At 35.5% G+C, this 27,340-nt stretch overlaps 1 protein-coding gene across 8 annotated transcripts in view; it reads left to right on the top strand.

Moving 5' to 3' along the window:
• ATRX (ATRX chromatin remodeler) overlaps positions 1 to 27,340 on the top strand; it is a 290,605-nt gene that overhangs the window by 165,369 nt on the left and 97,896 nt on the right. For 7 of the 8 annotated variants that reach the window (XM_032331146.1, XM_032331145.1, XM_032331144.1 and 4 more), the window contains 7 exons: positions 2,240 to 2,381; positions 3,446 to 3,555; positions 10,414 to 10,560; positions 10,715 to 10,892; positions 19,616 to 19,753; positions 21,367 to 21,542; positions 22,876 to 22,993. In XM_032331146.1, coding sequence (XP_032187037.1) covers positions 2,240 to 2,381; positions 3,446 to 3,555; positions 10,414 to 10,560; positions 10,715 to 10,892; positions 19,616 to 19,753; positions 21,367 to 21,542; positions 22,876 to 22,993 — 1,009 coding nt within the window. The remainder of the gene's footprint in view (positions 1 to 2,239; positions 2,382 to 3,445; positions 3,556 to 10,413; positions 10,561 to 10,714; positions 10,893 to 19,615; positions 19,754 to 21,366; positions 21,543 to 22,875; positions 22,994 to 27,340) is intronic. The other variant, XM_032331147.1, reaches the window with a different exon arrangement.

Raw genomic sequence — 27,340 nt, 5'->3', positions numbered from 1 at the left:
ATTTTTTAGAAGAAAAAACCCTGTATGTCTCTAAGAAATAAAGTTAGTTAAAACGAAGGATAAAATATGACTATGATAATGAAGGTTCAAAAAGATTTTTTTTAAAGAAAAGTCTTGTTAAGGTAGACTCATTAAAAAACGTTAAAAGAGAAAGAGTAAAAAATATTCTCATAAGAAAAAAATTAAAATAAAAATTTAACTTTGCAAGACTAAAGAATCTTGGGGAGAAAGGCATGAATTCCATGCTTTCCTTTCCCCTTCTCTGGAATTCCGCTGTTCTCCTTGATCAGTGAGCTTGGTCTTCATTGGATGTTCTTTCTGATCTTCTCGGGGAGGGGCTTGTTATAGTGATTCTCAAGTGTCTTTGCCAGAGGAGGAATTGCACCGCCCTTGCCAGGGGCTAGGCTAAGTCATCTCAGGTTCACTCTTGGGAGCTTTTTTTTTTTTTCCCTGAACACTTTCTGTATAGCTCTGGAGGACAGGAATGAAAATGGCGGCCTCCCAGTTTCTGGTGGGGGAGAAACCAAGAGCTCAGTGCCCCACTCCTCATTGTGCTCTTGGAGAAAAGCACTCAGTCACTCCCATCTCCCTGGTCTCTGGGCTTGCTTCGATGTCACCTGGCCTGTGACCAAGCGTTTTTATCTCTGGCACAGAGCCCCGTTTGGGGTCTCCAAACCCACCAGATCCTGCTGCTGTGGTCTTCCATCATCAGGCTCTGTCTCTGTAGCCAGCCGGCTTCCCTGCTCTAATACCTGCAAGCTCTTCTACACGCAGACACTCCCGATCCTTCTGTGACCCCACAGGACCTGAGACCACGCTGTCCCCACAAGGGCTCCACCCCCGCTTACCCTCTGGAGCAATGTCCCTCAGTGGAGCAGACTTTTATAATAGTTCTGATTTTGTGTTCTGTTGCTCTGCTGCTTGCTGGGAGCCGGCCTCTCCCACCGTGGTGTATCTTTCCATCTTTTCGGATTTACTTCTTCACACGTTCTGCCTTCCAGAAAGTGGTCGATTTTCTGTTCCTAGAATTGCTGCTCTTCTCTTTGATCTCCTTTTGGATTTGTAGGTGTTCGGAATGGTTTAATAACTATCTAACTGAACTCCTGTGACCTGATGTCATCCCAGCCTACTCTGAGTACATGATTACAGTTCTAAATAAGAAAGGAAATACTGGGTAAATTGTATTCCTTAAAGATCATAATGTCTGTATTTTTAAAATCATGAATCTTATAAAAAACAAAATAATGGATCTTTATTGGTTTTCATGGAATCATAAAGTTGTTTGTTGAGAACAGCACTGCCTTTGTTAAAGTAGTATTGTGTAGTGCTTAAGAGCAAGGACTCTAATATCTAATCCTCTTGGTAGCTTAGTGTTGTAATACTTAATAGTTATATGACTTTGTGTAAGTTATTTAACTTCTGTGTCCTTCACTTCTTCTTATTTGTAAAATGGGAATATTTGTACCTACCTTATACAGTTCTTGGGTGTATTATGTAATGGATAGATATTGGGATAAGACAGCAAAAAAATGTATACACATACATGTATTCACATGTATTTATATCTATTTGTTTCTTCTTATATAAGAAACCTGAGATTATTGTTTCCCTTTTACAGTTAGAGGATATTTTATATTTTTGTAACTTTTTGGAGCCTGTAGTTCTCAAACCAATGTTTCTAAAAGTTTTTCCCTTTCACAGTACATATTTACATTGTTTTGCAGTGGGAATTGTTTGGCATTTTGGGTCAAACAGTTCTTGTTTAGGACTTTTATGTTACTGAACATCTGTATTTACTTTGCTCTCTGCCTGTATTAAATACCACTCCTGACTAGTCATTGTGACAACCTTAAGTGCCCTTTCACATTTTCATATGTCTTCTAGGAAGATAAAAGCATCTTTGTTTGGGACCCATGTGTCTGTTAAAAATTGTAAGCTGGTGCTATAGTTTATTTTAGAGTACTGCATTTCTCACAACTGTACCTATCATGTATGTGAGAACTGATGAATTAAATTGCTGGTATTTCCTCAGTGGTTCAAAGTCTTATATAGGTATTAATTTTGGAAATCATGTATTAACCTGTGCTCTGTCATGATCTTACTTGAACCAAAATAGTGAATGTGTGGTGCATAAATAGATATGTCTATATTTTGGAAAATTTCCCTTAATAACACTAATACTCCAACATTGCTTGAAAGATTTCTTTGAGTTAGCTAACTATAATTCCCTTTCTTATAGGTGATAGAAATTGAAGATGCTTCACCCACCAAGTGTCCAATAACAACCAAGTTGGTTTTAGATGAAGATGAAGAAACCAAAGAACCTTTAGTGCAGGTTCATAGAAATATGGTTATCAAATTGAAACCACATCAAGTAGATGGTAAGAAACAATTTTATGATGAAAACATTTTTATTAAGTAGGCTCCCCCCAGTGCATGGAGCTCAATGTGGGGCTTGAACTCATGACCCTGAGATCAAGACCAGAGCCTAAATCACAAGTCAGATACTTAACCAGCTGAGCCAGGTGCCCCATGATTAAAGCATTTTTAATTAAGTCTTACCAGTATTTGGTGTCTCCTGTGTGCCTCACATTCTGGTAAGCACTAGAGGCACATTGGTGAGCAAAACAGACATGAACTCAGACCTCTTGTAGAGCTCATAAATAAATGAAGAGAAACAATTGAATGATTGCAAAGAAAATGAGTGTTGTAGAGGCAAAATAAGTGCCACATACAAATGGGTACGTATTGCAAGTGGATTTCATATAGTTTGCCATGGTTGGGTAGGGGCAGCTACAGGGTAGGGAGAGAACCACCATTAGCTAAAGCCTTTTTTAGGAAATTCTGTTTCAACATTTTTTTCAGGTATGTTTGTTAATATTCTGACATTGGTATTTTGAAAGATACCAAATTATCCCTGCTCTCTGTTTTGTTAAAGTGGAATGAGTAAGTCAGTTTTGAGTGTGTAAGTGAAGGACGTCATAAGAGAAGTGCTACAGTTCTACTCCTTGAGTAGTGAGCCCCCTTTCTTCTTTAGTCTTTACTAGTGAATGAAAGGAGAAATGATAAATTATCTCCGTGGTAGTTTTCCTAATCAATAAACCTGAAATAATATTTGATAGGAATCTATAAATTAGGTAAAATTTTAGATAACATTTGTATATTAGATTATTCATATGTTTCTTCAGATTTTCTCAGGAAATGAAGGTTTGCTATGATAGAATAGACAAATGAAGGAAAATTGCCCTGTTGTATGCTTCAGTTTACTATCTTTTTTTTTCCTAATTAACCTTAGTGAGGGTGGGGGGATTTCATATATATTTAAGAGATTCTTCATCTCATTTTAAGATTCTGTTTCTTACAAGTTTTTGTTATGTTTTTGATGTGTGTGTGAAGGAAGATTTTTAACTTGGATCTTTAAACTCAGTGAAGCTATCATTTTTAGGTGTTCAGTTTATGTGGGATTGCTGCTGTGAATCTGTAAAAAAAACAAAGAAATCTCCAGGTTCAGGATGCATTCTAGCACACTGTATGGGCCTTGGTAAGACTTTACAGGTAAGAACATGAAGGTGTTCTGTTCTTGTGCATTCATGAATTCAGGATTATATGTTGGATTATATTCTCTGTCCCAGGCAAAGTTATAGGGTCTGGAGATACAGCAGCCAGTAAACAGGAGTAACAAGAGCTCTTCCTCAGGTAGCTTATATTGTAGTGCAGTTGAGAGATTTTAATCAAATATGTACGTTCAGCTAGTAAGTGTTCAAAGAGAATAGAGAGCGAATGCAACTTCAAGGAGGTGATGTATGAGTGGAGATCCTAATGAAGTGAAGGATTGGGGTTACAAGGCATTGCCAGTAAAAACTGCAAAGATTCTGAGGTGGAAATGAACTTCCTTTTTTTTTAATAGTCTGTGATCCTATAGTAATGAGAATATAAACTATTTTTCACTATTAAAATACCGAATTTCTGATTGGCAGGACTTGTGGCAGAGATGATATTAGTGAATATTTATGTATATATATTTTTGAATATATATGTAATATTAAGCCATGAGATAATAATTACAAATTTAGTGAGTCAGAACACTTTATTTTTTTTTTTATTTTTTAACCATTTTAACCAATTGTTTTGGCTTTTAAGGTTCTTTTTTTTCCCCAAGATTTTATTGAAATTCAAGTTACTTAACAATATTAATTGTTGTATTATTGTAGTATTGGTTTCAGGAGTAGAATTTAGTAACTCACCACTTACATATAACACCCAGTGCTCATCACAAGTGCCCTCCTTAATGCCTATCACCCATTTAGCCCATCCTCCTAGCCCTCCCCACCTCCCTTCCAACAGTCTTCTACAGTTAAGTCTCATATGGTTTGCATCCCTCTCAGCTTTTTTTTAAAGATTTTATTTATTTCTTTGAGAGAGCACAAGCCACGGGGAAAGGCAGAAAGAGACGTAGGCTCCCTGTTCAGCAGGGAGCCCGATGTGGGGCTCGATCCCAGGACCTTGGGATCATGACCTGAACCAAAGACAGGCACGTAACTAACTGAGCCAGCCAGGCACCCCAGCCTCCCTCTCAGTTTTTACCCTATTTTTTTTCCTTCCCTTTCACTATATTCACCTATTTTGTTTCCTAAATTCCACATATGAGTGAAGTCATTCGGTATTTGTCTTTCTCTGACTGGCTTATTTCACTCTAGTTCCATTTATGTCCTTGCTAGTGGCAATGTGTCATTTTTTTAAAAGATTTTATTTATTTATTTGACAGAGAGAGAGATCACAAGTAAGCAGAGAGGCAGGCAGAGAAAGAGGGGGGAGCAGGCTCCTTGCTAAGCAGAGAGCCCAATGTGGGGCTTGATCCCAGGACTTTGAGATCGTAACCTGGCCTGAAGGCAGAGGCTCAACCCACTGAACCACCCAGCTGCCCTTGTGTCATTCTTTTTGATGGTAGAGTAATATTCCATTGTATAGATATACCATATCTTAACTATCCATTCATAGGTCAGTGGACATTTGGGTTCTTCCCATAATTTGGCTATTGTTGATAGTGTTGTTGTAAACATAGGGGTGCATGTGTCCCTTCAAATCAGTAGTTTTGTTATCCATTGGATAAATACCTAGTAGTACAATTGTTAGATTGTAGGGTAGTTCTATTTTTCATGTCTTCTTTGGAGAAATCTCTGTTCATGTCTTCTGACTACTTCTTAACTGGAGTATTTATTTTTTGGGTATTCAGTTTGATAAGTTCTTTGTACAGATATTGGATGCTAGACCTTTATCTGATATGTCATTTTCAAGAATCTTCTCCCATTTGGTAGGTTGCCTTTTAGTTTTGTTGTTTCCTTTGTTGTGCTGAAACTTTTTGTCTTGATGGAGTCACAGTAGTTCATTTTTGCTTTTGTTTTCCTTATCTCTATAGAAATGTCTAGTAAGAAGTTGCTATGGCTAAGGTCAAAGATGTTGCAGCCTGTTTTCTAAGAATGTGATGGTTTTCTGTCTCACATTTAGATCTTTCATCCACTTGGAATTTATTTTTGTGTGTGGTGGAAATAAAGAAGTCCAGTTTCATTCTTTGCCTGTTGCTGTCCATTTTTCCCAGCACCATTTGTTGAAGAGACTGTCTTATTTCCATTGGATATTCCTTCCTGCTTTGTCAGTTGACCATATAGTTGTGGTTCCATTTCTGGGTTCTCTATTCTGTTTCATTGCTTTATGTATCTGTTTTCAGGCAAGTACCATACTGTCTTGGTGATTATAGCTTTGTAATACAGCCTGAGATCTGAAATCATGATGCCTCCAGCTTTGCTTTTCCTTTTCAAGATTGCTTTGGCTATTTGGGGTGTTTTGTGCTTCCATACAAATTTTAGGATTGTTTGTTCTAGCTCTGTGAAAAATACTAATGCTATTTTGATAGGGATTGCATTAAATGTGTAGATTGCTTTTAGTGGTATAGACATTTCAACAATATTTGTTCTTCCTATCCATGAGAATGGAATGTTTTTCCATTTCTTTGTGTCCTCTTCATTGTCTTTGATAAATGTTCTGTAGTTTTCAGAGTATAAATCTTTTACCTCTTTGGTTAGGCTATTCTTAGTTATCTTGTGTTTTTTGGTGCAATCATAAATTGGATAAATTCCTTGATTATTCTTTTTGCTGCTTAATTGTTGGTGTGTAGACACGAAGCAGAGTTCTGTAAATTGCTTTTATATCCTGACTTTGCTGAATTTGTGTGTCAGTTCTATCAGTTTTTTCTTGGAGTCTTTCAGGTTTTCTACAGAGTATCATGTTGTCTGCAAAGACTGAATGTTTTCCTTCTTCCTTGCTGATTTGGATACCTTTTATTTCTTTTTGTGCTGAGACTAGACTTCCAGTTCTGTGTTGAACAAGAGTGGTTAGAGTGGACATTCCTGTTATGTTCCTAGCCTTAGGGGAAAACTCTTCAGTTTTTCCTCATTGAGGATGATGTTAGCTGTGAGTCTTTCATATATGGCCTTTATGGTGTTGAGGTAGGTTGCAATCTATCCCTACTTTCTTGAGAATTTTTATTAAGAAAGGATGCTGTATTTTGTCATGCATCATGTATTTCTTCCTGCATCTGTTGTGAGGACCATATGGTTCTTATGCTTTCTTTTATTAATGCGGCATATCATGTTGATTGATTTGTAGATGTTGAACCACCCCTGCATTGGCTTTTAAGTTTTTAATTTCATTCAGTTAATGTACAGTGTTCTATTAGTTTCAGGTATGCAGTATAGTTATCACTAATTCCATACATCACTCAGTGCTCATTATGACAAGTGCACCCCTTAGTCCCCATCATCTATTTATTCTGTCCCCTTACCACCCTCCCCTCTGGTAACCACTAGTTTGTTCTTTCTGAGTAAGGGTCTTTTTCTTAATTTGTCCCTCTCTCTTTTTTTCCCTTTGTTCATTTATTTTTTTTTCTTAAATTTCACATATGAGTGAAATCCTGTGGTATTTTTGTTACTCTGACTGACTTACTACAGTTAGCATTTTGCTTTCTAGCTCCGCCCATGTTGTAGCAAATTGGAAGATTTTAATATTATTTACAGCTAAATTGTATCCCAGTGTGTGTGTGTGTGTGTGTGTGTGTGTGTGTGTGTGTGTGTGTGTGTCACATCCTTACACATCTATGGATGGATACCTGGGCAGCTTCCATAATTTGGATGCTGTAAATTATGCTTTTTAAAAACATAGTATGTTTAAAAAACATGTATGCCTCTGAATGAATTAGTATTTTTCTACTCTTTGGGTAATACCCAGTAGTGTGATTGCTGGATTATAGGGCAATTCTATTTTTAACTTTTCGAGGAGTCTCCATTCTCTTTTCCACTGTGGCTCTACCAGTTTGTTTTCCCACAAAAAGATGATTCCTTTTTTTCCACATCCTTGTCAACGCTTCTTTTTCTTTCTTTTTACTTCTTAGTCTAGCTAGGGGTTTATGTATTTAATTGATATTTTTCAAGGAACCAGATCCTTGTTTCATTGATCTTCTCTATTTTTTATTTTCTGAATCATTTATTTCTGCTGTGATTTTTATTATCTCCTTCCTTCTGCTGGTTTTAGGTTTTGTTTGTTGCTTTTTTCCTAGCTTCTTTAGGTATAAGATTGGGTTGTTTATTTCAGATATTTTTTTGCCTCTTAAGGTAGCTAGTATTGGTGTAACCTTGCTTTTTTTTGCTCCATCTCAGACGTTTTTGGTCACTGTGTTTTCATTTTCATTTGTTTCCATGTAGTTTTCTACATGTTTTTTTCACTTTGTAATTTCTGCTTTAAAAGCTGCTGGTAGCCTTATGGGTTGTTCATTTTATGTTAGTTTCTTCTTTTGTCTTACTGCTTTTAAAATTTTTTTTCACCATATTTCACTGATTTAATTACAGTATGTCTTGGTATGCTTTTGTTGGGAGTTCTCTGTGCTTCCTGGAACTGGATATCTGCTTCTTCCCCAAGTAAGGGACGTTTTCAACTATTATTTTTTTCAAATAAATTTTCTGCCCTCTTTCCTCTGTCATCTTCCTTTGGGATTCCTGTAATACAAATCTTGTTATGTTTGATGGAGTCACTCATTTCCCTGTCACTTCTCATTTTGCATAATATTTTTTTCTGTTTTGCTTAGCCTGATTACTTTCCATTACTCTCTGTCTTCCAGGTCATTAATTCATTTCTGTGCTTCTTCCAGCACAGAAATTTTAGTCCATCTAACCTGTTTTTCATGTCACTTACTGATGCCCCCCTTTTTAGATTTTATTTATTTATTTGAGAGTGAGCAGGATAGATAGCATCAGTGGGTGTGGGGAGGGAAGGGGGAAGGAGAAGCTGTCTCCTCACTGAGCAAGGAGCCTGATACAGGACTCCATCCCAAGACCCCAGGATCATGACTTGAGCTAAAGGCAGATGCGCTTAACTAACTGATCCACCAAGGCACCCCTCATTTCATTTATTAAGCCTTTTATCTCTGCTAGATTATTTCTTATCCCTCTGTTAGGGGTCTCACTCATGTCTTCTTTTCACAAGTCCAGTAAATATCATTATGATTATTCCTTTAAATTATTTATCAGGTATATTACTTATATCTGTTTTGTTTAGATATGTGGCTGTGGCCTTGTTGTATTCTTTCCTTTGGGTTAAATTTCTCTATCTTTCCATTTTGTCTACACCTCTGTATGTGTTTCTCTGTGTTAGAAAAGTGAGCTTGGTTTCCTGTTCTTTAGAAAAAAAAGGCCTTATGAAGAAAAGGTTTTGTAGTGCCATGACATATAGTGTCCCCTGATCCCTAGGGTCTGGTGTTTGTGGGAGTGTCTCCAGTGGATGCTGTGTGTGCTTTGTTGTTTTGTCCTGGCTGCTTTATCCTTCACAGAAGCCTTCTGTAGAGGCTCTCTTTGTCTGTTGTGGGCAGTGTGATTCCTTGCTTGAATGTGGCATCTTTTAACTAGGTGTGCTCAGGTCTACTTCTGAAATGAAAAGGGTTATAACTGCTACTGAGCTGAGATCTTGAAAACTTCCAGGTTGGGAGACATGGTGTGAGCAGAGATTTGGGCAGGTCTTCTGGGGAAGAGGGCCTTCTCCCCTGGGACTAAGGGAAGCATGACCCAGAGGGGTGCTTTTGCTCAAATGCTGGCAGTTGGGGCTTAGTCTAAACGAGGTAGGTAACAAATGTTAGTGCTTTTCTGCTTCCCACAGGTGCTCTTGTGCTTATGCTGAGGGGAGGGGTGAAAAGAAGATATTGACTGGTTTCTTTGTTCCTGGAGGGGTCTCTTTGTGAATGCTCTTTCCCTGGGATGTGGTCTGAGAGGAGCAAAAACCCTCCCTACTTTGTGCCCCCAGGTGCCCTTCATTTTGCTGTTTCCATGCTATATGTCCATGCACTGTTTGCCTTCTCTCCAGGAGCAGCACAGTATCCTCCAGGCTGTATCTCAGCCATGCCTGCTGACCTTTAAAACTCAGGACTTTAAGCTCCACTGATTGCAAGAACTCAACAAATTTGGCGCCCTCATTTTCCAAGCCAGTTGCTTTTGGGATTCATTTTTCCTGTGTGCTACCCTGTGTGGTAGACTATCTTTTGTCCTTCTCCAGGACTGCATCTCCCTGCCCACCATGGTGGCCTTGATCCGTTTCTGTCCCAAACCACATGGCTGTACTTTCTACCGTCTTTGATGTGGCCTCTTTTCTACCTTCACTTACAGAGTTTGTTCTCCCAGTCTTTAGGTTTATTTCTGGGATATTTATGATGATTTTATAGTTATTGTATTTGTGGGATGAGGTGAGCCTAGGGTCCTCATATTTCACCTCCATCTTCACAAGATATCAGTTCAGAACAATATAAAATGAAAGAAAATACTGTATAACACCACTCTTCTAAATTGGCAATGGCAGTTTCTGAGGTTTGTAGGGAGGGACATTGTGCAGAGAGTAGGGACTTAGTTTTGGTGTGGTTATTTCTTTTACTGTTATTATTGATCACAGGATCGTGAAGCTTTAGAGTTAGAAGAACTTCATACATCATGTAATCAAGCTCCATCTTTTTTTAAAGATTTATTTATTTGACAAAGAGAGAGACAATAAGAAAGGGAATACAAGCAGGGGAAATGGGAGAGGGAGAAAGTAGGTTTCCCGCAGAGCAGGTGACTTGATGCAGGCTTGGTCCTAGGACCCTGGGATTATGACCTGAGCCAAAGACAGACGCTTTACAACTGAGCCACCCAGGCGCCCCAGATGCTATCTTTTTATATATTATATCTCTTTCCCCATACTTTGCCTGGTTTGGAAATTATGACCGTTGGTTGGTTGCTTTATTGTTTGAAGGTAAAAGAAAACAAAACTAGTAAATTGTACGATGGTTTTAACTTTTTTCAGATATTTTAGTTGATGATGATAACTTAATTTGTTTTCTTGTAGGTGGTAAGTTTTCTTCATACAGTTCTTTTGTGCGACAAATTGGATTTCAGCACAGCTTTGGTGGTTTGTCCTCTTAATACTGCTTTGAATTGGATGAATGAATTTGAGAAGTGGCAGGAGGGATTAAAAGATGATGAGAAGCTTGAGGTATTATAATTTAAATATTTTCTTTTATTAAAATAACTGCATGAAATTCATATAGTAAAAGATTAATTACCATTTATGCATATTTCCATAGGAATATCCAGTATTCCTACATTCCTAATAGCTACCTTTAAAAATCTTTATTTTCCCACAAAAGGTCTCTGAATTAGCAACTGTGAAACGTCCTCAGGAGAGAAGCTACATGCTGCAGAGGTGGCAAGAAGATGGTGGTGTTATGATCATAGGCTATGAGATGTACAGAAATCTTGCTCAAGGAAGGAATGTGAAGAGTAGGAAACTTAAGGAAATCTTTAACAAGGCTTTGGTTGATCCAGGTAATATATTAACAGGCACTGAGATAAATAAGCAAGTTGAATAAAAAATATGCTGATGTTCTGTTTAACAACTATTCAGTATCTGGTTTTTGTTTCATTTGTCCTATTTTTTTCCTTCTTTCTGTTTCTTAGTATAATTTTATTAAGGTGAAAGCACTCTTAATGTTGCCAGTTTTTCAGTCTAGAAGTGTTTAGGGTTTTTAGGGGAGATATTGTAAACAAATAAAAATGCATCTGGTGCCTAAGTCACAATTGCAGTTTCTTCCAGCTGTCTGAATATTAGATGGTAATAAGACCTCTCTCTTCATACTCTGAAAACAGTTAAATTTCTTTCTCAACTTTATGTCATTAGAAGAGTTGCTGCTGGTTTTTTTCCCTGTTGTTTTAAAGTGTCATCACTATGGAAGGTTAATATTTACAATACTGTCTAGCCTTATGACAGTAATTCTCATAATACAAGATCCAAATATTTCTTATTTGGCACCTGGAAAAGCAGCAAATTGTATTATTCACAAAACTAATTTTTAATTATTTGTACCTTTTTTCTTTTTAAATTATTATGTTACTTTGAGATACTTTGAGGTTTTAGATGTGTTAAAGTCTAATTTTCGGGGCACCTGGGTTAAAGCCTCTGCCTTCGGCTCAGGTCATGATCTCATGGTCCTGGGATCGAGCCCCGCATCGGGCTCTCTGCTCAGCAGGGAGCCTCCTTTCCCCCTCTCTCTGCCTGCCTCTCTGCCTACTTGTGATCTCTGTCAAATAAATAAATAAATAAATAAATAAATAAATAAATAAATCTTTAAAAAAAAGTCTAATTTTCACTGTCAAAAATGTCAGCGTTCTTTAGAATCCATCAGTTTGCTTCTTTTTTATTAAATTTTACTGTTTTCAGGTTTATTCAGTTGTAATGTACAGAGTTGTATAATATTTAAAGTCTACAATATATGATTTTGAAAAATGAATATATTTTGGAAGTGTTACTGAGAGAATGAAAAGGAAAGAAGCCTCAGCTGTTTTCACTGCCCACATTAAAGAATTATAGGATAGCAAAATGAAAGAAAGGCAAAGCAGCATTTTATTAACATGTACTCCAAGGGAAAGATTGGCCGCTCAAGAGAGACAAAGGCGAAACTCCTGGGTGTGGACTTATATCAGTTTCTTCTTTTGGGTGGGTTCTAGGATCATAACATTTGAGTGACAGGCCTAGATTATTTAATAATTAGCCAACAATCCATGTCCTTTCCCAAGGTAAATTTGAAATGCCTTAATGGGGTAGGAAACCACAAGATTATTTCTATTCTAGAAACATAAGGACAAGTGACTGCTTTCTGCACAAGTGCAACAAACACAACAAACTTAACTCTGTAGGGATGTTGTAACTGCAAACTTATTGCTAGGTGGGTAGAATGGGCTGGTCCCTGGGTGGCCCCTGGGTCCCTCAGTTGGGGCTCTCCATCGGGATGTCTAAGGTCCATCCTCCTGTTCCTTAGGCTTAGCTTTCTGCCAAACAGAAGGATTCATCCTTTTGAGTTACATATCCATGACCTCACATATTTACTATCCCCATTTTTTTTTTTTTTTGGTGAAAGCATTTACGTTTTATTCTTTTAGCAAATTTTAGTTTTAAAGTACAGTGTTATCAGCTATACTTACCATGTTATAAATTAGATTCTCAGATCTTATTCATTTTATAACTGAATATATGTACTGTTTTGCCTTTTTTATAATGATTTAATTAATTAACATTGAATTAACAAAGTAACATTGCTATTGTAAATCTAAGGCTCAGTAAGTTTATTAAGTATTTGTCTGAAAGTTCTATGGTGGTTTTATCATCAGAGAACTTTAAGCTAGTAAATAGTATTGAAACAGATTTTTAAGAAGGTTGCTCTAGATAGGTAAAACAGTTTCAGATGCTTAACACTGTGATTTGTTCATGAGGAAATAAATTTTTAAAAGATTCAAGCTTGACATGAAGAATAACATTTGTTACTTTCATGCAAATCATTTAGTGACATTTTAAAATGTTTTAGTTTGGAATAATTTTTTGCAGAAAATTTGAAATGATAGTAGGAAAAAAAAGCTCCCATATTTAATGCACCCAGATTTCCCACTGTTAACATTTTACTTTGCCAGGTGGATTTGTCCAGACTAAGAAATTGATACATTGTTGGCATATGTTAACTAAACTCCAAACTGTATTTGAATTTCACCATTTTTCATGTCCACATTCTGTTCCAGGATCTGATTTAGGGTATATCACACTGCGTTTAATTATCATGTTTCCAACAGTCTTGTCTGGTCTATGACAACTTCTCATTCTTTATTTTGCATTATCTTGTCAGTCTTGAGTGTTGTGCAAGTATTCTCTAGAATGTTCACTAGTGTGTTTGTTGTTTTTCTTGTAATTAGACTGGGGTTATACATTTTTGAAAAAATTTACCAGAGGTGAAATACCTTTCTCATCACATCATATTCAAGGTACATTAGACCTACATGACATTACTGGATTTATTATTTTTACTTATCTCTACTCTGTTCTTTGGAAATCGGTCACATAGTCTAGTTTACCCAAGTTGGGAGAAGGCAGAAATTAAAACTCTGTCTCCCTTAGTGGCCATTATCTGCACATAAAATTTAGAATTTTTCTTTAAGAAAGATTTGTCTTTTCTACTTGTTTATATAATCAGTCATTGATTTATAGCAATATAGACTATTATTAGTTTATTTGTTAGATTATAAACTAATGCTATGTTATTTATTTTGTTGTTCAAATTGTTCCAGTTTGGCCATTGGGAGCTCTTTCAGGTTTGTAGATTGGTTCCTGTATCCCTTTGATGCGTCATACTTTTTGTTGTTATTTTAAGCACTTCATTACTTTCTGGTACTATAAAGTACTCCAGGCTTATGTTATATTTTCTCTGCCTCCTGCCCCAGAATTAACCATTTCAGTAATGTGCCATGGTGCCTTTTATTGAAAAATGGTTTGTTGCTACTGGAGTATCATTGCTTCTAGGCCCTTTGAGCAGACAAAAGCTAGGTGATAATTGTACCAGTCTACATCTACACATGAATCTATCCCTTTGTGTGTGAGTACATAGAGATAAACTTGATTTCATAATGGTGTCGTCTAATCCAGTATCATAGTGTTCATTTACACCTTCTTTGTTAATCTGTTATTACTTTTCCAACTGTGAGAATCCTGGCTCTAGCTATCCACCATCCATTTATTTATTTGTCCAGATTCATTATACATGCAAAGTAACTTCAGAATTGTTAACCTGTACCTCTGTAAGAAACGAGTTTACCAACCATAGTACAGTGTTTACATGATTGTTTCTGACTATGGCTTTGTAATTTATTTATTTTTTTTAAATTTTATTTATTTGTCAGAGAGGGAAAGAGAGAGCACAAGCAGGGGGAGGGGCAGAGGGAATAACAGGCTTCCTGCTGAGCAGGGAGCCTCGTGTGGGACTTGATCCATTTTGTTAATTGTTTTCTGATTGTTTTCATAGTCCTCTTTTCCTTTCTTGTTTCTTGCTCTCTTCTCTTGTGGTTTGATGACTTTCTTTAGTGTTATGTTTAGATTCTTTTCTCATTGTGTCTTGTTTATCTAGTATAGGTTTTCAGTTTGTGGTTATCATGAGGTTCATATATAATAACCTTTAATTTTTTAAAGAGATTTTATTTATTTGAAGGAAAGAGTAAATGAGAGATTGAGTACAAGCGGGGGGTAGAGGGAGAGGGAGAAGCAGTCTCCCCACTAAGCAGGGATCCTGATGCAGGGTTTGATCCCCGGGCCCCGAGATCATGACCTGAGCTGAAGGCAGATGCTTAACTAACTGAGCCACCCAGGCGTCCCTGGCTTTATAATTTATAGTTATAACATTTTCTAAAGTCACTTAGGTCAATTCCTTTGTTTTATTATTTGGATACATTAAAGTTTATTCTTTGTAGTGTAGCTTTTATTGGGCTTTGACAAATGAATAACCTGTTTATAACCTCATTATTATATTTGCTTTTTAATTCATAGCACAGTTACTTTAAGTTATGCTGAGCATTTATGCACTGTGGTAGCTTGAATATTAATCTACATCATTCCACACTTTAATAACTAGAATGTATTGTAGTAAAACTACACATAACATAAAATTCATTTTACCATTTTAAAGTTTACAATTCCGTCACATTTAGCACATTCACAATGTTTCATAACTATCATAACTATTTTCTTGAACTGCACAGCATTTTCATCACCTCAAAAAAATTCTGTACCCATTAGCAGTCATTTCCAAATGCTCTGTCCCCTAGAAACTACCAATGTACTTACTGTCTCAGTGGATTTGCCTTTTCTGGACCTTCTTGAAAATATTTCTGGATATTTTGTAAAAGTGAAATCATACAATATCTGACTTTTTTCACTTAGCATAAGACTTTCAAGCTTTAATTTGTGTTGTAGCATGTGACCAGCACCTCAGTCCTTTATGTACACACACAATATTAATTTAAGGTACTGTTTGATTTAAACAATAAAATAGACTTATGTAATTATATAAAATAATGATCAATTTCCATGGCATATTGAACTATTTCAGTTAGGCTTAATTTTTGAACAGGAGAACTTTTCTTTAAGCCTCTTGCTAAGGTCCCTTTTCTTCCACTCTCCAGAGCCTCATGACTGCATTCTCTCTTTGTCTAGAATGATTTCTGCAATAGCGGTTTTCAAATCCTGCCACCTCACTGGAATGGGGTTTTCCAGAAAATAAATTTCCAAGCTTATTAAAACTTAATCATTTTAGGGGCACCTGGGCAGCTCAGTTGGTTAAAGCCTCTGCCTCCAGGTCGGGTCATGATCTCAGGGTCCTGGGATCGAGCCCCACATCGGGCTCTCCGCTCCACGGGGAGCCTGCTTTCTCCTCTCTCTCTCTCTGTCTGCCTCTCTGCCTGCTTGTGGTATCTGTCTGTCAAATAAATAAAATCTTCAAAAAAAATTATTTGTTTTAAAGATTTTAAAACTTTTTAATGTTAGAATGTTATATACATTCCTGTCCTAGTAAACAGAATAGGAATAACATCTTTTAGCTTTTTTTGATTCAGTTATTCATGAGTATATTTACTTTTATTCTTTCTTCCTACTTTTATTCCCTCAGATACCCTTACTAAAGATAGGACCCCTTTCCTTTCATTGCCACACTGATAAACAGTTCTTTTTAAGTTAAATTATAGAAACAGTACATGTTCTTGAGCAAAATATAAACAGAAGGAAAAGGTACATAGTAAAAAGGAAAAGTTCCATTCCTCCTGTCTCACTGTTGTTTCATGTATATCCTTCCAGAATTTTTTTGTGTTTATACAAACAAGCATGTATTCTTTGAGATACAGTTGGCATAATAGCATTATAGAGAGGTTCAGGTGTAAAACATAATGTTTCAGTATATGTATATATTACAAAATGATTACCATAAATCTAGTTAACATCCCATCACAGTTAAAACTTTTTCTTGTGATGATAAAACTTTTTCTTTCAATATTTACTCTCTCAGCAACTTTTAAGTATATAATACAATATTGTTATTTATGATGATCATACTGTGTATCACATTCCCAGGACTTATCTTGTAACTGGAAGTTTGTAACTTTTGACCATCTTTACCCATTTCACTCATCCCTATCACCTGCTGCTGGCAACCACAAATTTATATTCTGTGTCTATGAGTTTGGTTTGTTTTGTTTCTAGATTCCACGTAAATGAAATCACAGTTTTTGCCTTTTTTGGTCTGATTTATTTCACTTGACATAATGCCCTCAAGATACATTCATGTTGTCACAAATGGCAGGATTTCCTTTTTTATGGCTGAATAATATACAATTGTATGTATATATACACCCCACTTTTTCTTTACCCATTCATCAGTCAGTGGACACTTAGGTTGTTTCGCTGTCTTGGCTATTACAAATAATGCTGCAGTGAGCATGATAGTTGATATACTTCTTTGAGATGATTTTGTTTCCTTGAATATATGTATACCTAGAAGTAGAAATGCTTGTTCATGTGGTAGTTCTACTTTTCAATTTTTGGGGAACCTTCATAGTGCCTGCACCAATTTACATTCTTAGCAATGGTGCACAAGGGTTCCCTTCTCTTTACAACCTCACCAGCACTGGTTATCTCTTGTCCTTTTGAGAATGGCCATTTTAACAGGTGTGAAGTAATAACCTCATTGTGGTTTTGATTTGCATTTCCTGATGATTAGTGATGTTGAGGTCTTTTTCATGTACCTGTTGCCCATTTGCATGTCTTTGGAAAATTCTCTAATCAGATCCTCTGTCCACACCATCAGATTGTGTGGGTTTTTTTTTTTAAGTATGTATTTTATGTTGCAGTGTTTAGAAGCCCAAGACTACTCTAAGGTTCAGTAATTTACTAGGACTTAATAGAATGCCAAAAAGCTGTTATACTCATGGTTATGGGTTATTACAGTGAAAGGATACAAGTTAAAATCAGTGACAGGAAAAGGCACATAGGGGAGGGTCCAGGAGAGTTCCAGCACTGATCTGTCAGTGGAATTCTGCAGGCAGCAGTTACTTCTCCCACCAATGATACATAACATACATAACATTATGCACATAACAATGATACATAAATATGGAGTATTGCTAAATAAGTACACTTATACAAGCCTTAGTGTTTAGAGTTTGGACTTGGCCACATAGAAATGTCTGACCACCCATGTAAGTGATCTTAGTGTTTAGCCCCTCCAAAGGTCAAGAAGATGCCATATGGCCCAAAGGCCCCCTACCCCCATATATCACCTCATTAGACTATCTGGTGTGTGTCCCAAGCCGTCCAGGTAAACAAAGATCATCTTCGCAGGCAAGATGTCCAAGTGTAGAGGTTACCTCCCAGGTGCTGAGGACAAAGGCCTAGGCTTTCTTTGGGCAGTGTTAATCCTTTACTGTATATATGTATACATAGGTAAAATCACCCTGTTTGGGGGGCTTCTTTTTTAAGATTTTAATTATTTATTTGACACAGAAAGTGAATACAAACAGAGGGAATGGCAGGCAGAGAGAGAGGGAGACACAGGCTCCCCTCTGACCAACGAGCTCAATGCGGGGCTCGATTCCAGGACCCTAGGATCATGACTGAAGCTGAAGGCAGATGTTTAACTAACTGAGCCACCCAGGTGGCCCAGAAGTGGTTGTTTAAATACAAATAGTATCATAATACAGATTCTGCAATTTGCTTCTTTTTAGTAATGTATTGGACATATAGTTCCAGGATAGTACATAGAGATCATTATTATTAGTTTTAGTTCAGCAACATTCCGTTATAGTTTTATTCTTGCACTTTGAAAAGATTTTCGGTTGTTTTCAATTTTCCACCAAAATAAGCAATGCTTCAGGGAGTATGGTGTTGAAAATCATGTGTAGAACACAATTTTTCTCTTTAGAAAACTTCTTAGGATTAATAAAAACCAGTATGTAGTCTTTTAATACAAAGTAGGATACAAATTTTAGTTTTTAAGAAAGTATGTAAGTGATTTTTAAAAAGTCTTAATATTTGTGTAGCCCCATCTGAATACAGATTAACAATTACAGTGTTTGATCAATCATACTGAAGCATTTACTTTTGAAATCATGTAGAAGGTAAATTTTCTCTAATGCCTAGCAGATGGGGAGTAATTTGACAACTGCTATTGTTGAAATCGATATTTAAGCAGTACGTATGTATGTATATTAACCAGCAAGCAAATTGTGTATAAACCATACTTTAGGAGACAATAATATATTATTTCAATAAAGTGTATGTATTTTTTTTTGAAAGAGTTACTTTTAGCTGTAAGATCTTTTATAACTTGGAAAGTGTTCTTTCTTCCCATCTGCCCTGTACCCCATAACCATGTAACAATCAATTTAGCTGTCCTTTATTAGTTAATTTTTCCCCTGCAAAGAGTGTTAATCATTTGGAATATGTTATGGGAGATACTGCAGAGTCTGTTCTGATTTATTTTTATTTTTTTAAAGATTTTATTTATTTGAGAGAGAGAGAGAACATGAGTGGGAAGGGCTGAGAGAGAGGGAGAAGCCAACTTCCCACTGAGCAGGGAGCCTGATGCAGGACTCCTCTTTCCCAGGACCTGACCTGAGCCGAAGGCAGACACTTAATTGACTGAGCTACCCAGATGCTCCTCTATTGTGATTTATATAGTATTTTTAAAAATGTAACTTTTTGAAATTTATCTTTTCATTTATATATATGTATGTGTGTGTCTGTATGTTTGTGTATATATATATATATATATAAATTGCTAGTAGTCTTAGGCAGTTTTGTTCATTTGATTAGTGCTGAAATACATCTTTAGATACTGTTTTCCAATTATAAAAGATTTTATATTTCAAACTTAAATCTGTTGGGGGAATCTTTTGGTTATTTTTATTTTTGTTTATATTTGTTTCTTATTGAGAAAATCTCAAGTACCATCTAAAGTATTTGATACTCTACTGTTGGGATATAATTAATACAGTTAGTGCACATTACAAGATACAATAAATACAGCAACAGATAAAATACGACTATTCTTAATGAGGATATTGTTTTTTCTCCCACAAGAGCAGCACTTTAAAGAGTTAGCTTATTTGCTTAAATGGATTACATATTTAATTTGTAATTACATTTTAAATTATCTACTAATTAAATGTTTTTCTATACATTTGTATAGGCCCTGACTTTGTTGTTTGTGATGAAGGTCATATTCTGAAAAATGAAGCTTCTGCTGTTTCAAAAGCTATGAATTCTATACGATCAAGGAGGAGGATTATTTTAACAGGAACACCACTTCAAAATAACCTAATTGAGTGTGAGTTAATATCTGCATTTATGCTGTAGAGTTGGCATTGCCTCAGACACATTTTTGCCACTTGCCATTTGCCTTTCTTCTGTCTAATATAGTCTTTGACTATGATCTGCGTAGGTCCATCTTAGTCTGCTGTGAAAGAATACCATACATTTGAAGTGGACTGCTTTATAAATATGAATGGTAAACCACAGTCAACAGGTGTGCTATTTTGAGTGTTCAAAAATAAACATTTGAATTTGAATTTGAATTTGAAATCTAGAAAAATTACCAGAAGTCTTAATGATTGCTTTACAAATTCAGTAGATACTGTAACAAAATATATCTAATTCATGGGGAGGTACTATAGGAAATTGAAAAGAAATACCACGTGTGAATGTTTTAGGAATGTGGAGATGGGATAAGGAGAGCTGTGTTGAATCTGTATCAGCATAGAATTTGTGGAGACTGAGGACAGATGATGTGAATCCAGATAACTTGCGATTTTCTCTCATTTTCATATGTGTTAGTAATACTTAAAGAGGGAACATGAATTATTCATCAAATAACAAATTGACTTTCCTATTGTAATCCATTGTAATAGTTTTTTGTTATTTTTATTATTTCCATTCCTCTAGTGTATGGTAACTTAACTGTTTTTTATTATTTGTAAAACTGGTAATTATTTTACTGTAACCTATATTTTATCTTTACTTTTATCTGTTCCAGTTTCCCCCTTTTCTGTTACTCCATTTGTAGAAATGCTACTTCATATTGCAAAAACAATAAAATATTAGTTAGAAGAGTATTATGATACAGTGAAGAAAGCAAACCAGAGGTGTTTGCCAATGAAATTCACATCCATAGAAGTATGTTATACTCCCATGGAACGTTGCTTTAAGTGACACTGCATGTAGAGTTCATTTCTAGTTTTTGATTGAACTGCATTTAATTCTCATTATTATTCATAACTTTTTAAGGGCAATGCTATAATGAGAATATGTTCTATCTTACTGTTAAAATCTGATTGCATATTCTTTAGAATTTTCTAAGACAGTCCTTTGAATCCTATAAATAACAGTTTTGATGTAATAACTACTAATAAAATTATATTGAAACGGTGGAAAAAATGGTTATTTCACATTGTGGTCCTATGTAGTATAGGGCAGCTGATAACTGTTAAGGGTTTCTGGAACTAGATCAGTTAATATAAAGTTTGATATGATGGCTTATTACCTGATTTTATTATTTTGATTCAGAATCTATGTATTTTTCACAAGATCCCTTTGCTGACCATAAAATCATGGTTAGAATTATAGAATACTTGTTTTATACTCCATATCTGTTACAGAGAATAGTGAATTATAATAAAATGTTCTTAGGTATTGTTTTTAAATATTCATGTCTAGAATTTAAGGTTGGCTTTTATTTGAATTTCTCATCTGGTTTGGGTAATCCAGTTCCAGATCAGACTTAAAACCAATGTTTAGTCTATACACAGTTTGCTCTTCTTCATTTTGTAGCTAATTCTGATGCTTCCATGGCATGTGTTTTTGACATGAACATTTTATCAGAGAATTTTTCTAAGTCCCTTTTAGCCAGTATTATTATTAGTGAACTAATGTCTTCTCTCTTAGATCATTGCATGGTTAACTTTATCAAGGAAAATTTGCTGGGATCCATTAAGGAGTTCAGGAATCGATTTATAAATCCAATCCAGAATGGTCAGTGTGCAGATTCTACCATGGTAGATGTCAGAGTGATGAAAAAGCGTGCTCACATTCTCTATGAGATGTTAGCTGGATGTGTTCAGGTACAATACATTCCATATAATAAAATATTATTCCTGTTATAATCCCAAAATGTTTTCTGAATTTATTTTGTGTTTTCTTTCCCATTTTTTCAGTATATCGTTTTATACTTAAATCTCCTTGCATTGTCTTCAAAAGTTTTTGAAACTTTAAATTTTAAAGAAGTGTTCCATTTATAGCATAATTGATTAATTCATTTGCCAGGTATATAGCTTCATATTTTAATATGTTAATGTTTAGATTCCCCATCTTTAAGATAGGGAGTATGTAAAAGGAACATAGCTATTATGATTAAGAAATTCCAGTGCTCACACTAATTTTATAGTAGAGTGGCCTGAACCTCACTTATTTGAAATAGTTGTAGGAAGGCAGTTATGAATTGTGGAGGAGCTGTTTTTAATGTGATCCTGAAGAAACAGTTTTATTATTATGACATCATACACTAATCTGAGTGGGTTAATAGTGTTTACATACAGATATTTAGTGAATCTATATTAATAGAGTTGAGATTGAGCCAGCAGTTAGCAGATCTCAGAATCTGCACTTTTTCTTTAGACACTAGATACTAATTGTAGCCACAAAGATGTAACAAACAAACCTGGGCTCTTCTTCTGGCTGGATATTCTACCCTCACATAAAGCAGTCATCCTTTTTGTTCAGGTTAGCCACAGGTACCAGCAGGTTCTCTGTTTCTGTATTGATGCCACCACCTAGACAGTATTTTCCTGGTTTAATGGTCATTTGTACCTAGAACATTAGTGTTCTTTCTTTCTTGTTCATATAATTAAATTGTATCTAGAGTATGTATACATGGCTTGCTTTCTCAACTAGGTAAACAGTTTCCCTAAAGTTATGTGTTATTCTCTGGCATAATGGCACATCTTACCCAAAGGACAAACCAGACTGCATCAGAGGTTGATTCATTGATTTTAGTGTATGATTAAAGCAAGTCTTTTTTCCCCAACAGTGTTTATTGTATCCCCTATACGCCTTTTTTCTTTTTTTGTTTTTCTATATAGAAAAAACCATTTGAAAAAATAAATTACCCACTTGGTAATATGACCACTTCAATTTAAAACCTGCTTGGTATATTGCAGTGTCCTTTTACCAGTGCATCATATTGTGTAGTCATATGAACTATATTAACTATAATCATATAATGATGATTACATGATTGAAGAGGCTAAGTATGTTTAAGAAAATGTTTTCTTGTATGTTTAGTACCTATTTCTTTATGTGTATCTTTTAGTTGCAAGCAATGATGATTCTTAGAGCAGTTGATTCCTGTCATATATTTAGGTTAACTAATTTCATTCTCTTTCTTGTTAATTACAGAGGAAAGATTATACAGCATTAACAAAGTTCTTGCCTCCAAAACATGAATATGTATTAGCTGTGAGAATGACTCCTATTCAGTGCAAGCTCTATCAGTACTACTTAGATCACTTAACAGGTAACAAATGCAAATGCACTTCCTGTTTTTATCTTCAAAAGACATTCTTTTTCTGGTGAGTGTTGTTTTAGTAATTTTACCATGTAAGTTGTTCTTTTTCAGTTGTGCATTTGAACAAATTGGATATGTTCATTTTGTAAAGGCACAAAATATTTCTAATTTAAAAAACTCTAAATTGTCAAACTAAACTAAGGAACAAACTGGTGAAAAATCATATACAGTGTATTGGAGTAATGCCCTTAATTTGTAAAGAGCTGTTATTTCAGGAAAATTGTGTAAATAATTCCATAAAAGAAAATATATAAAATTCCAGTATATTATTTAAAAAATTGAATCACCATAATAAAAGGCATATAAATAAAATCCATGAAATCATTTTTCATTTATCAAATTGACAAAGGTTGAAGGAAAAGATGCAAAATGCAAGGCAGGACATACGTTATGCTCCCAACGTTATAGTAAAAACATACGCAAATGCCAAAAAACACCAAAATGCTAACAGGAATTTTTTTTTTTTCTGGATGGATTCATTATGAGGATGGATTCATTATGAGGATTAAGCAACAGATATCTTTGTCTTATTCTTTTCTATGGGTTTTAATTTTTATTTATTTATTTATTTATTTATGAAAAGATTTTATTTATTTATTTGACAGAGAGAGATCACAAGCAGGCAGAGAGGCAGGCAGAGACAGAGGAGGAAGCAGGCTCCCCGCTGAGCAGAGAGCCTGATGCAGGGCTCGATCCCAGGACCCTGGGATCATGACCCGAGCCGAAGGCAGCGGCTTAACCCACTGAGCCACCCAGGCGCCCCTTCTATGGGTTTTTAAAAAATATAATGAATAGTTGTTGTTTTATCATCAGTAAATTCATGTATTTGTGTGTGTCTGTTACTGTACGCTCAAGGTTGTCACTGTTAAACCTAGTCTCTTTTTGGTCTGGAGTGAGATTTCTTTCTTGTTAGTCACCTTATTCTGGTACTTTCCCCAAGTGAAATGTCAGGTTTATTTAGGGGATACAGGTTAGAAATTACCCATTGGCTGTTGTGGATAAAACAAATTATAAAAAATAATAGGGAGTAGAAGTGTGTACATGAATCTTAAAATGATACCTCATTTCATAGTTACAGTGATACATCTTAGAACAGCAGTGCATTTTGTTTTGTTTTATTTTTTTTTAACAGCAGTGCATTTTAGAGAATAGGATAATGATGGTTCTCAAGAATAATTTTGCTTTGTGGAAAACAATTTGAATGTTAGTATTTTACAGAGCTGCTCTTTTGCTATATTATGAACACATTTTTTAGTGACTTTTAGAAGAAAGTCACTTGTAATAAGGCACACATTTTTTATTTGTATATCAGAAACTGTTACATTTAATGTACCTTCATGTTTTGGATGACAGAAGTTAGAGACAGTGATTAAGAAACCAAGTGTACTTATCCCAGTGAGAGAGCTACTGTGTAGTTAAAGAAAAAAAGGGATGCCCAGAGCTATCTTTCATTAATGTATGAGTAACTTAGGGTACTAAATTTGGTCATTTAATTTAATAATTTTTTTCATTTAAAGCTTTGTTTTATCTTAGAGAAAATGCCAGCCACAGTGTTTTCAAATATTAGACAATCACTTGTCTTTAATAACCAACAGTAAGATGTTAATAGCTTATATATAGATTTTTATAGTGTATACTGTTGAGGGCAGTGCAATATTTAAGAACTAAGGGGGCTTCATTCATTGTGATTTTAATTGATAGCAAATATCTAAAGTACTAACTAATAAAAGCTTCTAAACTCTGTAAAGTATAATTGTTTTTAAAGTTCTTATTTAAATTCTAGTTAGTTAACATATAGTGGAATATTGATTTGAGGAGTAGAATTTAGTGATTCATCATATACGTATAACACCCAGTGCTCATTGCAAGTGTTCTCCTTAATACCTATCACGCGTTAAGCTCATTCCCTGCCCACCTCCCTCTAGCAGCCCTCAGTTTCTTCTCTGTAGTTAAGAGTCTCTTATGGTTTGCCTCTCTCTGTTTTTTTTTCTTTCCCTTCCCCTGTGTTCATTTATTTTGTTTCTTAAGCTGCACATATGAGTGAAATCATAGTATTTGTCTTTCTCTGAGTAGCTTATTTCACTTAGCAAAACACACTCTACCTCTCTCCACATCCTTGCAGAGGGTAAGATTTCATTCTTTGTTATGGCTGAGTAATATCTATTGTATGTGCACACTACATCTTCTTTATCCATTCATCAGTTGATGGATGTTTGGACTCTTTCCAAAATTTGACTTCTGTTGATAATGCTGTGATAAAGATCAGGGAGCATGTACCCGTTCAAGTCAGTATTTCTGTATCCTTTGGGTAAATATATAATAGTTTAATTGCTGCGTTATAAGGTATGTCTACCTTTAACATTTTAAAGAACCTCCATACTCTTTTCCAGAGTGGCTGCACCAGTTTACATTCCACCAACAGTTTAAGAGGGTTCCCTTTCTCTGCATCCTCGCCAACACCTTTTGTTTCCTGTGTTGTTAATTTTAGCCATTCTGAGAGGTGTGACATGGATTCTCATCATGGTTTTGATTGTATTTCCCTGGTGATGAGTGATGTTGAACATCTGTTAATGTGTCTGTTAGCCATCTATTTATCTTTCTTGGAAAAATGTCTATTAATGTCTTCTGCCCATTTCTTAACTTGTTTGTGGAGGGTGTTGAGTTTGTTAAGTTCTTTATAGATTTTGGATACTACCCTTTATCAGATATGTCATATGCAAATGTTTTCTCCCATACCATAGGCTGCCTTTTAGTTTTGTTGATTGTTTCCTTTGCTGTACAGAAGCTTTTTATCTTTTTTTCTAAGAAGATTTATTTATTTATTTTAGAGAACAGTAGCAGGGGGAAGGGCTGGGGGAGAGGAAAAGAGAGAATCACAAGCAGACGCCGTGCTGAACATGGAGCCCAACATGGGGCTTGATCTCATGACCCTGAGATCGTGACCTGAGCCAAAACCGAAGAGTTGGATGCTTAACCAACTTACCACCCACATGCCCTGAGAAGCTTTTTATCTTGATGAAGTCCCAATAGTTCATTTTTGTTTTTCTTTCCCATGTCTCCAGAGACCGGTGTAGTAAGAAGTTGCTACAGCCAGAGTTAAAAATGTTGCTGTCTGTGTTCTTCTCTAGGATTGTGATAGTTTCCTGTCTTATATTTAGCTCTTTATCCATTTTGAGTTCATTTTTGTTTATGGTTCAAAAAAGTGGTCCATTTTCATTCTTATGTATATAGCTGTCTACTTTTCCCAGCACCATTTGTTGAAGAGACTGTCTTTTTTTTCCATTCGATATTCTTTTCTGCTTTAAGATTACTTGAACATATAGTTGTGGGTCCATTTGTAGGTTTTTCTATTCTGTTCAGTTGATCTTTGTATCTTTTTTTTTAAATGCCAGTACTATACTGTCTTGATGGACTACAGCTTTATCCTATAGCTTGAAGTCCAGAATTGTGATGCCTCCAGTTTTGCTTTTCTTTTTCAGGGTTGCTTTGGCTATTCAAGGTCTTTTTTGGTTCCATACAAATTTTAGGATTGTCGTTCCAGCTCTATGAAAAATGCTAGTGGTATTATGGTAGGGATTGCACTGAATGTGTAGATTGCTTTGGATAGTATAGATGTTTTAACAATGTTTGTTCTAATCCAGGAGAATGGAATGTTTTTCCATTTCTTTGTGTCTTTTTCAGTTTTTTTTTCATAAGTATTCTACAGTTTTCAGAGTACAAATCTTTTACCTCTTTGCTTAAGTTATTCCTAGGTATCTTACAGTTTTTGCTGCAGTTGTAACTGGGATTGATTCCTTGATTTCTCTTTCTGCTGCTTCATTATTGGTATATAGAAATGCAACAGGTATCTGTATGTTGATTTTTTTATCCTCTGACTTTGCTGAATTCATGTATTACTTGTAGTGGGGTCTTTGGGGTTTTCTATATAGAATATCATGCCATCTTGTGAATGGTGAAATTTTGCACTTTTTGCCCCTTTGGATGCCTTTTATTTCTTTTTGTTGTCTCTTTGGGAGAATAGAACTTCCAGTGACATGTTAATAACATGTTATTAACTCTCACTGTTACTAACAGTGAGAGTGGACATCCCTCTTTTGTTCCTGACCTTGGAGGAAAAATTCTCATTATTTCTTAGCTGAGGATGATGTGAGCTCTGGGTCTTTCCTATATGGTCTTTATGATGTGGGGATATATTCCCTCTATCCCTGCTTTGTTGAGGGTTTTTTATCGAGAATGGATGCTCTGTTTTGTCAAATGCTTTTTGTGCATCTATTGAGAGTATTATATGGTTCCTAT

This window comes from Mustela erminea, chromosome X (genome assembly GCF_009829155.1).
Source record: "Mustela erminea isolate mMusErm1 chromosome X, mMusErm1.Pri, whole genome shotgun sequence".
Lineage (NCBI taxonomy): Eukaryota > Metazoa > Chordata > Mammalia > Carnivora > Mustelidae > Mustela > Mustela erminea.
This window is presented reverse-complemented; position numbering and strand designations above follow the sequence as displayed.